Here is a 13,007-nt window from a genome sequence, read left to right on the forward strand (position 1 = left end):
GGGAACGGCCCTCCGTCCTCCCAGCCAGCCGAGCCTGCCGTCTGTCCGTCCGCACCCCACACCTCCGAGGGGCCCCGCCCGCCGGCCCCGCCCGCCTCACCTTCCTCGGTGACCTGCAGGGGGATCAGCCGCGTGGTCTTCACCAAGGGCCGGTGCGCCTCGAACTCGAACTCGCGGAGACGTTGCAGGTGTAGAGCCCCGCGTCGTCGAGGGAGACGTTGAGCACCGTGATGGAGACGTCCTGCAGGTCCTTGCTGCCCTCCCACTGCAGCCGCCCCTGGAACGGGCTCTCCACCTCCTGGCGGCCATTGCGGTACTCGAAGATCTGCGGGCACAGAGAGGAGTGGGGGGGGTGGGCCGCTGGAGCAGGGAGGGGAGGGGGAGGGAGGGGGAGGCCGTATTCTGCATGGCTGAGGACAAGGTCACCAGGAGCCCCACTCGGGAAGTGGGGTGAGGGGGGCAGGCAGGTGTCAGGCAGGAAGGGATAAAGTGGGGAGCCTGGCAGGAAAAGCAAGGGGGGGGCAGGGGGGGCTGATGCACTCAGGGACCCGAGCGGGTGGCCGGGAGATGCCGGGGACGAAGCGGGGCTCGGAGCACGGTGTCCACACCCAGGTGCGAGGAACGGGGAGGCAGAGCACCCGCGGCCCTGGCAGCCCTGCCCGCCGCCCTCCCGGCTGGGATCGGGGTGGCTGCAGCCCGGCCGGCCTCAGGGCCGGGGGTCCCGAGCTGCCCCCCGGGGCCGTGCGAGCCTCGGGCTTTTGCACTGGGCCCAAGATAACCTGCTTAAAGTTCTGAAAGACTCGTGCCCACACGCAGGGCTCCGTGCACACACCCAGGCCGCACTGTGCCCACACGCAGGCTCCGTGCACACACCCAGGCCGCACTGTGCTCAGCACACGGCTCCGTGCACACACCCAGGGCTACACTGTGCTCAGCGCACGGCTCCGTGCACACACCAGGCCGCACTGTGCTCAGCGCACGGCTCCGTGCACACACCCAGGCCCGCACTGTGCTCAGTGCACGACTCCGTGCACACACCAGGCCGCACTGCTCAGCACACGGCTCCGTGCACACACCCAGGCCGCACTGCTCAGCACACGGCTCCGTGCACACACCCAGGCCGCACTGTGCTCAGCGCACGGCTCCGTGCACACACCCAGGCCGCACTGTGCTCAGTGCACAGACTCCGTGCACACACCCAGGCCACACTGCTCAGCACACGGCTCCGTGCACACACCCAGGCCGCACTGTGCTCAGCGCACGGCTCCGTGCACACACCCAGGCCGCACTGTGCTCAGCGCACGGCTCCGTGCACACACCCAGGCCGCACTGTGCTCAGCGCACGGCTCCGTGCACACACCCAGGCCGCACTGTGCTCAGCGCACGGCTCCGTGCACACACCCAGGCCGCACTGTGCTCAGCCCCACGGCTCCGTGCACACACCCAGCCGCACTGTGCTCAGCACACGGCTCCGTGCACACACCCAGGCCGCACTGTGCTCAAGCACGGCTCCGTGCACACACCCAGGCCGCACTGTGCTCAGCGCACGGCTCCGTGCACACACCCAGGCCGCACTGTGCCAATGCACGGCTCCGTGCACACACCCAGCCGCACTGCTCAGCGCACGGCTCCGTGCACACTGTGCTAGGCGGGAGGGTCGCCCTCTTTCTCTATTCCGGGCCCCCACCGAGGGAGGGGAGGGGAGCTGTCCAAAGGGCCTGGGCGCTGCCGTCCCTGAGCTGCTTTCCAAGGCCGCTGCCTGTCCCCGAGCCACACCTCACCTCCAGCTTTTGCTGGCTGAGAGGAGATGCAGCCCCAGAGACTCTGCTGCCTGGCTTCAAACCACGATCCTGAGCAGCTAGGGTGACAGGCGTGAGCGACCTCCCTCGTCCCGGGGTGGGCGCGGGGTGGAGCTGGCCCCCCTCCCAGGACGAGGCCAGCCGTCAGGTCTCAATGGGGTTCGCCTGCGGTCCCCCCGGCCCCCGCCCCCTAAGCAGGGCCGCCTGCCGCCGGCCTCCAGAGCTGACAGGGCTGGCGCATGCGCTCTGAGGAGAGGCTGGGCCGCGCGTGCGCGCAGGAGTCCCCCCCCCCCCCCCCCCCCGCAGTGGGACCTACGAGGAAGTCTTTACCGCCCTCGGGCCTGTAGAACACTCCACCACCGTGGAGGCCTCCACCTCCTCCCGCTTCATGCAGGAGATGCAGCGCAGCTTCATGGGCTCGCCCTGCACGGCCTTGGTCTCGGAGGGCACCTCCACGCACACGGCGAGGCACAGCGGGGCTGCAGAGGGGGCGGGCGCGGGGGGGGGGGGACAGAGAGGGGAGGATCGTGAGTATCTCCGTGTGTCCACACCTTTACCCTAGGCCCACCGCCCGCCGCGCCCTTCCCACGTGCGCCCACCGCCCGCGCGCCCTTCCCACGTGCGCCCACCGCCCGCGCGCCCTTCCCACGTGCGCCCACCGCCCGCGCGCCCTTCCCACGTGCGCCCACGCCCGCGCGCCCTTCCCACGTGCGCCCACGCCCGCGCGCCCTTCCCACGTGCGCCCACCGCCCGCGCGCCCTGGCCCGTGCACTAGCGCACAGGATGTGGCCGAGTCTGACACGGACCCCGGCACACAGAGCACAGACTGGGCGTCACCCTCCGTCTCCAGGTCCTGGTGGGGCGGGCGCGGGGCTGGCTTCCAGTCATCCACCGACGCCCCAAAGCACGCGGTGCAGAATCGTGGGCGTCTACCCACCCTGGGCCACACCAAGGCCGAGCGCCCGCGCGCCACAGGACTGGGCAGAGCGCCGGGCACGTCCCTCCCAGGCGCGCGCCTCTGCGCCCCGGCCCCCGGAGTCCGGGCTTCGGCCCCGATGGAGCGGAGCCCGGCGCTGGCCGGCGGTACCCGCTCGCTCCGGTGCCAAAGGGGCGCGCGGCCCGGCCCGTAAGGCACTGGGAAGGTGGGCGTGGTTGTGTATTGTTTGTAGACGGAGACATCAAGTTCTCTAGAGCCATAGAGAGATGGCACTAAGGCATTGGGGGGGGGGGCGGGGGGTGACCCCGGGGCGGGGAGCACACCCCTGCACAGGAGACAGACACAAAGGAAACTCGCGGCAGGCCACCTGGAGATTCCGTCCAGTTCCTGCCGGCTGGAAACTCAAACCCACGGGAGGAAGCCCCGGGTGCCAGATTCCCAACTCAGAATTAATCCGAAGTGGGGGCGCAGCTGCCAATGAAACAGGCACCAGTGTGGCCGCGCTGGCAGAGAGATGCAGGGGTGCGGGGGTGGAGGGAGACGTGCAGCGGGGTGCGGGGTGCAGAACAAATCTGGAGGTCACATGTCACCAAAGGCAGCGGCGTGGAGCAGCTCCGTGGACGGACATGGGGGGGGGCCTGGGCGGGTGGCGCCCCGCGTGGGCACAAAAACACGTTCATTTAAGAAAAATGGAAAGATCGCACGTGCTTCTAAGTAGTGGAAGCCTAGATACTCAATCCTAAAAGTGACCCAAAGGATAAGCTTAATGCGATAAGATGAGTTGGGGTTTCCCCTGGTGTTTGTTTTGATGGTGTTAAGACAAAGTCTTGCTAAGAGGCCCAGGCTGTCCTCAAGCTCAAAATCCTGCCTCAGCTGCGTGAGTGCTGGGATCAAGGCCTGCGTCACCTGCCCGGTTGAAAAATGTTGCGTGACATTGAAACTATTTATAAAATGCACACACACACACACGCCCCTGCGTAGTAAGAGAGTTTATACTTGATTGTCTAGACGTTTCCGAAGTAAACTATCAATGACAACCCCCTGGGATAAAGTTGGGGAGATCATCTGACTTGGGGACTTCACTTAACCAAAATGATGTCTGCATCTAACCAAGGAGAACCAAACCTCTGTTCACCGATACACTGCGCTCCCCGAGCTGGCTGAGAAGGCTGCTTTTGCAGGAAGAGGCCCTCATTAGGATATAAATAATTACCCAAAGATGTCATCAATGAGGAAGCGGTGCTGTGGTCCCAAGGAGTAGAGCTCCAGCCTTGAGCTAGAGACAGCACTGGGCCCCTGAGTTCAAGCCCACAACCACCACCACCACCACCAACAACAACAACGGTATTCTCTGGGCACCCGTGGCTCCCGCCTGTCATCCTAGCTACTCAGGAGGCTGAGATCTGAAGATCACCATTCTAAGCCAGCCCAGGCGGGAAAGTACATGAGCCCCTTCATCTTCAAGTAAGCACAGAAAAAGCCAGAAGTGGTACTGTGACTCAACTGGTAGGGTGCTTCCCTTGATTTGAGCAAAAGGAGCTTAGACACAGTGCCCAGGACCAAAGTTCAAGGCCCATAACTGGCCAAAAATAAATAATCTTATTTTTAGATGCCAACATCCTGCAATGTTCTGGCCTAGGAGCTTCACCAGTTAAGCTCCGGGGCTCTGAAGGGGCGCAGCGGAGGGGCGGGGCCTCTTTCTCCTGGCTGACCCAGAGCATGGCTGCTGGGAACAAACGCAGCGAGGAATAAACCGAGTCACCTGGCAGGCGGAGGGCTCCACATTACCCTGTGACAAGAAAGCCATCAGGAAACTTCTTTGTTTTGCACTACATGCAGATGGTCCACAGAAAGTTGTTTCCTTTCATCGTGGGTGTTATATGCAAATGTGACTTGAAAAGAAGTCCATTAAGGTTAATGAATTTCCAGTCGTACAATTCGGTGCAAATCAAGGGAACTTGCATTTGTGAGCAGGGCTCTTGTTCTCCATTAGCCAGCCCCCTCTACCCCCCCCCCATGCACACACACCTTCAGCTTTCCAGTTTGGTGAGCCTAGGTGTGCAAGGATGGGTGCAGGGTGCAGAGGGGTCCCCAAAGTCGTAGGGTTTTTTTGTGGGGTGGCGCTGGGGGGGTGGGCCCTGTGCTGACGCCAGCAGTATACTTTCTTATTCAGGCCTCCCAGTACCCTGAGAAGGGGCGTTCGCTGTCACTTGTGCCACTGTTAAAGTCTACCTATGAAGAAGCAGCTACTTACAGGCTTGGGGGTTTTTTTGTTTTGTTTTGCTTTTGCCGGTTGTGGGGCCTGAACTCAGGGCCTGGGTGCTGTCAGTGCGCTCTTTTTGCTCAAGGCTAGTGCTCTACCACATGGAGCCCTAATGCCACTTTTCTGCTGGTTAATTGGAGATGAGTCTTACAGACTTAACTGCCCCGGCTGGCTTCGAACCATGATCCTCAGATCTCCTGAGTAGCTAGGATTGCATACAGGTGTGAGCCACCAGCGCCCAGCTAGATGTTAAGGTTTTCCATGACAACATAAAGGCGAGCAGAGACTCCGAGCTACTCTGCAAGTCTGAGTCACAGTAAATCACAGCATGCTCTCCCCCACCACAGTCATTCAGGAAAGGACCCTAAAACTCACAACGTGGGGAGAAAAGTCTGCAGACACCAGCCACCCCTGCTCGGTGACGGTCACCTGCACCCACACTCCCACAGCGTGCCAGACGGGGCTCCCTGGGGCCTCCCTGCCCCGGCCTTTCCCTGGGGAAAAGCTAGGCCACCGTCTCCACGCAGACTATGGTCCCCGCTCCATCTCCAGGTCTCCGTGCCCTACAGGGGCTGCACGGCGGTGAGTCTCTCCTGGGGCCACCTGGGCCCGGTGTTATTTTCCCTTCATCTCCTTCCTCATCGGTCTCATGAGGCCTTTTGTTCACGGGGAGCCTGGCCATGCCTGGTCACATGCAACTCCAGATAATGCTGGCAGGGAGTTAGTCCCCGGCTCTACCCTGAGGTGGAGAGGCCTTGCTCCTGAGCAGGTCTGCCGGGACACGGGCACATACGCTTCACGCCAAGCCCTGGAGCACGGTCTCCCGTGCCCACCGTCACTAGAGGCAGGCGTGGCGCGGCAGTGGGCTTGGTGTTAGCATGGAGGAGGGGAGCGAAGGTCCTGCGGGGCAATCCATCAATGACAGGATGCCTGGTCTGATCTCGGATGCCCGGCAATGCATCCGACCACACCATCCCCCCCTCATACATACACACACACACACACACACACACACACACACAACACTGTGCAGCAAACGCGCAGACACACGGATCTTCCATGTTGGGTCTGATGGCGCACTCAGCCAGCTCCAGGCCCGCGGCCCGTCCTGCTCTGCCCGGCCTCGGAGCCCCAGCCTCTCCTGGGGCGGGAAAGGGCATCTCCATTCCCCGCAGCTGTCCCCAGGGGCGTTCGTTCCGGACAAACAGCCCCGGCTCTCCAAGCCCCCGCGCGTTCCAGCTGCGCGCGCTCACTCGGGAGCGCGGAGCGCACGGCGGGCGCCGGCGTCCGTGTGGCCCTCCAGCCGATCCATCCACCCTCCGGGTGGGCGCTCCCACCGCGCGGCCCCCGCGCCAGCTTCCGGAAGGCGACACGGAACGCGGCTGCGGGAGGGGAGACCCGGGAGGGCCGCGTCCCCGCGGGGAGCGAGCTGCAGCCGCCATGGAGACGCGGACGCGCCGCGGGCCGGGAGGCTGCAGGGCGGCGCCGGGCCTCCCGCCCCCCACGCCGGCCCCGGCCTCCCCCACGCACCCCGAGCCCGACGCGGAGCCGCGGCCCCGCCGCCCACCTGCTGCCGGCGCGGGCGTCGGTCCGGCGGGCGCCGCACTTACCCCAGGAGGCGAGCAGCAGCGCGGCCAGGGGCAGCGGCCCCGCGCGGGCCCGCATCGTCTCCGGCGGGGCGCGGGGCCGGGCGAGGCTGCTCCGCGCCGATCCTTCCAGAAAGCCTCAGGGAAGCCCTCGGGCCGGGACCGGCTCAGCACCGCGGCCAGCGGCCTCCCCGCCCACCCGGGCTCAGCACCGCGGCCGCGTCGCGGGGGGGCCCAGGCGGCCGGGCCGTCGAGGGGGGCCGCGGCGCCCGCCCTCGCCCCTCCTCCTCGGAGCCCGGCCCGGCGGGGGCCGCCGCCGCCCGGAGCTCGGGCCCGGCGCCCCCCGGCTGGGCGCGTCCCTCACCCGGGCCACCCGTGCGGGCCGCGGAATCCGCCCCGTGGGTCGCGGACGCGGGGGCAGCGGGACTGGGAGGGGGGCGGCAGCGCTCCGAGAGACCGAGCCCCTTCCCGGCGCCAGCCGCGCCGCGCCGGAGAGCGCCGTCGGTCTGGACATGCGCAGGCGGCCTCCGCCCCGCGGCCCGCGCGACCCTCCCCCGGGCCCGCGTCCCCTCCCCCGGGCCGGCGCGCCCCGCCCCGTCCCACCCGCCGCCCGGGCAGGGGCGGAGCCCGGCGCGCCGCGCTCGCCTCCCGCCCCCCGGGGACGCTCGGGGCCCCCCGGGCTCTCCACGTCCCCGTGCCCGCACCAGCCCCGCCCTCCGGGCGCCCCCCGCGCCCCCGCCACGCGGCGCCGGCCCGGCTCCGGGAAGGGGAGGCCCCGCGCCTTCCGAGCGCTGATGTCATCGGCAGCGTCCACAGCCCGGCCCCGGCTTCCCCCGCGCCCCCCGCCCCGTCCTCCCGGCCAGCCTTGGCCCAGCCTCAGGGGAACCGGTTTCCAGCGCCACGCGCGTGGCCGCCTGCCCACGGGCTCGTGGAGGGCGAGGCGCACCTGTCCCCGAGCCCAGGGGCGATCCGGGAGAGGCGGCGACCAGGGCGACCCGGAACTGCGAGGCTCTTCTCTGGCCCTGCGCCCGCCCCGCCCTGCGCCCCCCTCCCCCAGCCCTGCGCGCCCCTCTCAGGCCTGCACCCCCTCCCCGCCCTGCGCCCCCCGCCACGTTGCTCTAACAAGGCAGATTTCACAGCTGAGATGGCGCCCGGGTCCTGGCAGTGGCCTCAGCACTGGGTCACAAGCTCGGGCTGACAGAACAGAATAGGAATCCCTGGGGCTAGGAGGGCGCGGGGTACAAACGCCTGCCCCGCCCGCCGGCCCCGCCGCCCTCTTCTCCCGCTGCTCCCCTGCCAAAGAGGAAACTTAACACCGGAATTCCAAAGACAGCCCGGGTGACAGCTGTGTGACCCCCCCCCCCATGGAAACGGCCCTGCCCAGTCCCATGCCAGCACCCAGACCTCTTCCCTCCTCCAGGCCGGGGCTGGGGCCCCCACACCCCAATGCCCTAGATGCGGATGAGAGGCCCAAGCTGGCTTCATCAAACTTTCCAGGTCAGGGATACGAAAATTCTCCCCAGAGAGCACTCTTCCCAGAAGACCCCACTGACACCAAGAGCAAGACCCACTGACACCCGAGAGCAAGACCCACTGACACCCGAGAGCAAGACCCCACTGACACCCGAGAGCAAGACCCACTGACACCCGAGAGCAAGACCCACTGACACCCGAGAGCAAGACCCACTGACACCCGAGAGCAAGACCCACTGACACCCGAGAGCAAGACCCACTGACACCCGAGAGCAAGACCCCACTGACACCCGAGAGCAAGACCCACTGACACCCGAGAGCAAGACCCACTGACACCTGAGAGCAAGACCCCACTGACACCCGAGAGCAAGACCCACTGACACCAAGGGCAAGACCCACTGACACCCGAGAGCAAGACCCACTGACACCCGAGAGCAAGACCCCACTGACACCCGAGAGCAAGACCCACTGACACCCGAGAACAAGACCCACCGACACCCGAGAGCAAGACCCACTGACACCCGAGAACAAGACCCACCGACACCCGAGAGCAAGACCCCACTGACACCCGAGAGCAAGACCCCACTGACACCCGAGAGCAAGACCCACTGACACCCGAGAGCAAGACCCCACTGACACCAAGGGCAAGACCCACTGACACCCAAGAGCAAGACCCCACTGACACCCGAGAGCAGCTTGCATCCTCGCAGTGAGAGCTGACTAGGTCGCTCAAGGAAGCTCTTCATGATCCCGTGAATTTTGTATATACCTAGGCATCATCCCTAGGATGGTTAGAAATATGACTAGTACCATTGGATCTTTATTTTTTGCCAGTCTTGAACTCAGGGCCTGAGCACTGTCCCTGAGCTCTTTCACTCAAGGCTAGCACTCTACCTCTTGAGCCACAGCGCTACTTCTGCTTTTTCTGTGTATGTGGTACTGAGGAATCGAACCCAGGGATTCACGCATGCTAGGCGAGCACTCTACCACTAAGCCAGACCCCAGCTCCTGTTGTATCTTTAAAGCCACGTTTCCTCCATGCTTGCCCAATCAAGCTCCAGAGACTTCAGTTGAGGCTCCACTTCCTACTTTCTCCTCTTCCCGGAGTATCACAGGTAGGAGCTGCTGATCGCTGGGGCTCCGTTGGCGTGACCCCACCGGGATCATCTGGGGCTCGGTTGGTGTGACCCCACCGGGATCACACCAAGCTTACTCCCGAGGGTGTCTGCCCAAGTACACTTGAACAGTGTGGCGGCCCGTGCCTGGAAGCTCGCTACCTAGGAGACGAGCAGTGCGGAGCGTGGTTCAAAGCCAGCAGAGGCAGACAAATCCAAGGGACCCTGGTTTCCAGTTCACCAGCACAAGTCTGGAAGTGCAAGCGTGGCTCAAGCAGTAGAGGGCCAGCCTGTAGTGGAAAATCAAAGCTAGAGCACAGAGCCCTGACGTCAAGCTTTTCAGTATCACCAAGAAGAGAAGCACGCTGGAGGCTGGTGGCTCTCGGCTGCCGCCCCAGCTACTCGGGAGGCTGAGAAGTGAGGATCAAGGTTCAAAGCCAGCCTGAGCAAGAACATGTGAGACTCTTATCTCCAGCAAACCAGCAAGAAGCTGCGAGTGGAGCTGGGCCTCAAGTGGTAGAAAGCTAGCCTTGAATAAATAAAGCTCAGGGCGCTGTCCCAGGACTGGCATAGAAGGAGGAGGGGAGGAGGGAGGAGGAGAAGGAGGAGGAGGAGGAGGAGGAGGAGGAGGAGGAGGAGGAGGAGGAGGAGGAGGAAGAGGAGGGGGAGGAGGAGGGAGAAGGAGGAGGAGGAGGAGGAGGAGGGAGAAGGAGGAGGAGGAGGAGGAGGAGGAGGAGGGAGAAGGAGGAGGAAGAGGAGGAGGAAGAGGAGGAGGGAGAAGGAGGAGGGGGGGAGAAAGAGGAGGAGGAGGAGGGAGAAGGAGGAGGAAGAGGAGGAGGAGGAGGAAGAGGAGGAGGGAGGAGGAGGAGGGAGAAGGAGGAGGAAGAGGAGGAGGAGGAGGGAGAAGGAGGAGGAGGAGGAGAAGGAGAAGGAGGAGGAGAAGGAGAAGGAGGAGGAGGAGGAGGGAGAAGGAGGAGGAAGAGGAGGAACTTCTTCATGGGAGGACTTCTGTGTTGTAGCTTATAGTTTCAGAGATTTGGGGGCCACCGGGATGGGGAGGGCAGATGGAGCAGAGCCGATCTAACTGTGACAACAGGAAGCAACATGGAGCAGTGAGACGCCGGAGCGGGTGAAGACACAGCGCCCAGCAGCTCGCTCCAAGTCACTCACTTCCTCCAGGGAGGCGCCATCTTGCACACTTCCACCACCGTCTCCCGTTTGAGCCCATCAGCGGGTGAGGCCGTTGGTGCAGTCAGGGCTCCCTGTGAGGACGGGAGGCGGCAGGAAGGGGACCCTCTGCAGAGAGGACTCCCCCCAGCCAGTCAACGAGGGAGGAGTGCAGAACGAAGGAAGGGCAGAGGCCAACGCAATAGAAGGAACAGGAAGGAGAAGCGGGAGGAGGTCCAGCAAGACGCCACGCCACCACCGTGCAGGGACAGAGCGGCCCGAGGGGCGGCTGCCTGGCGATGGATGCCAGCTAGCCCTGCTCAGGGCCTGAGGAGAGGGGGGCAGCATGGAGGGCTTTGGGGAGTGGGAACAGCATGATGGACGGGGTGAATGGCGGCTGACAGGTGCAGGGAGAGGTCACGTGAGCTGACTTTCCCACAGATAGCAGGAGTGCCAGGGGCAGGGATAAAGAATCGGACCTGAAGGCTCACGCAGGGGTCCTAGGGCTGGAGAGGGCGGGGCAGGAAATGTGGGAGAGGCAGATGGTGGAGACCATGGGGTCCCCCTCTTGAAGCTCAGAGAAATGCCAAGAGAAGCATTTCAAGATCAAAAGGTAGCTGGAGGCAGAGTCAGGAAGGAAGAATCAGAGTGGCCCAAGTAAGTTCAGCGACCTGCTTTTGCCCTTCCAAGTGGACTTGAAAGACAGTGCAGGGGCTGGGAATGCGGCTTCGCGGTAGAGCGCTGGCCTAGCATGCATGAAGCCCTGGGTTCGATTCCTTGGCACCACATAAATGGGGAAAGCTGTAAGTGGCGCTGTGGCTCAAGAGGTAGAGTGCTAGCCTTGAGCAAAAAGAAGCTCAAGGACAGTGCTCAGGCCCCAGGACCAGCAAAAACAAAACAGAAGCAAAGCAGCGCCCCCCCCCCCCACGGGACAGGGAGGGGGAGAATCGTGTTGACGCTGTAGCTGAGAGGGCGTGGACAGAGGATGTCATCATCCTGCCTGCCGGCCTGCGATGCCCCAGCACCGGCAAGCCAGGCTGCGCTTAGAACTGCAAACAGGAAGCCGTGACACGGTGGTTAAACTACGCAGGCCCTTCCTGGACGTACACGCGAGAACAGAATGGGTGAGAGGGACCCAGAGCATCCACTAAGAGGCACTGAATTTCAGCCAGGAGTCAGGGGCTCACACCTGTCATCCTAGCTTCTCAGGAGGCCGAGAAGGGAGGATCAAGGTTCAAAGTCAGCCCCAGCAGTAAAGTCTGTAAGACTCTTATCTCCAGTTAACCAGCAAAAAGCCAGAAGTGGAGCTATGACTCAAGTGGTACGAGCCTTGGGCAAAAATGCTAAGGGACAGCAGCCAGGCCCTGAGTCCAGCAAGCTCGCGCACGCTCATGCACACACACACAGTGGTTTGGACAGATAAAGCTCGTTTGAAATTTGGGGCTGGGGAAAGAGCTTGTTCGGTTTTGGTGACATCGTGGGCTCTCTCTCTGCAAGGCGTTGCAGGTGCATGAACAGAGCCAGCAGTGCGCACAGTCCCCGAGGCCTGGGCCGCGGTGCGGTGGATTTCCTCCCCAAGGGCTGACAGAGCCTCTTGTTTTCTGTGGGAGCCAAGGGGCCCTGTCTGTGTGGAACCGGGCGGCCCCAGCACTCCACGAGGCCACTGCTTTGGCCTTGACAGGAGACAACAGGGTTCCAGCACTTTCTGAGGGGAATAGGTAGAGGTTGCTTAATGAGTTTCGTATGGCAATCACCAAAGACTCCTTTTTTTTTTTTTTCCACCTTTTGGCCAGTCCTGGGGCTTGGACTCAGGGCCTGAGCACTGTCCCTGGCTTCTTCTTGCTCAAGGCTAGCACTCTACCACTTGAGCCACAGTGCCACTTCTGGCTGTTTTCTATATATGTGGTGCTGAGGAATCGAATCCAGGGCTTCATGTATATGAGGCAAGCACTCTTGCCACTAGGCCATATTCCCAACCCCTCACCAAAGATTCCTTTAACTTCTATTTTTAATAATCGGGGAGGGACTAAAAACTTACCTACAACTTAGATTTTTAAAAAGGCAACTGTACAGTCTAATTCACACTCTGGAGTCAAAAATTATATCAAGAAAGTGAGGCACATTGCAAGTGTCACAAGTGTTTGTTATTACTACTATATTTATAACTTTTGTTTGGGTTGTGGGGTTTGAACTCAGCACCTGGGCGCTGTCCCTGAGCTTTTTCACTCAAGGCTAGCACTCTACCACTTCGAGCCACAGCGCCACTTCTGTTTCTCTAGTGGTTCATTGGAGATGAGTCTCAGAGAAGGGCTGGGAATGTGGCTAGTGGTAGAGTGCTTGCCTAGCATGCATGAAGCCCTAGGTTCAAGTCCTCAGTACCACATAAATAGAAAGAGCCAGAAGTGGTGCTGAGGCTCAAGTGGTAGAGTGCTAGCCTTGAGCAAAAGCTGGTAGATCAGGGACAGTGCATATTAGTTCTGGAGTTCAAGCAAAAAGTCTCAGACATTCTGCCGAGCCAGCAGGCAGCGAAAAGGGAATCTTGACTGAGGGCGGCAAGGATTAAAGAAAAGGAAAAATACAAGACAAGAGAAAAAAGACAAGAGGCAAAGATGGGGTACGGGAGGTCTGCAGCCTCAGATTGTAACTCAAGACTGCAGCCATGTTTAT

The 13,007-nt window shown here is 62.6% G+C and overlaps 1 protein-coding gene across 1 annotated transcript; it reads left to right on the plus strand.

The window, feature by feature from the left end:
• The first annotated feature begins 6,070 nt into the window (after window positions 1-6,070).
• Window positions 6,071-7,783, plus strand: LOC125347810 (basic proline-rich protein-like). Its single transcript, XM_048340764.1, has one exon. The coding sequence runs from the start codon at window positions 6,071-6,073 to the stop codon at window positions 7,781-7,783; it is 1,713 nt and encodes a 570-aa protein (XP_048196721.1).
• Window positions 7,784-13,007: the final 5,224 nt, after the last annotated feature.

This window comes from Perognathus longimembris, chromosome 3 (assembly GCF_023159225.1).
Source record: "Perognathus longimembris pacificus isolate PPM17 chromosome 3, ASM2315922v1, whole genome shotgun sequence".
NCBI classification, from domain to species: Eukaryota; Metazoa; Chordata; class Mammalia; order Rodentia; family Heteromyidae; genus Perognathus; species Perognathus longimembris.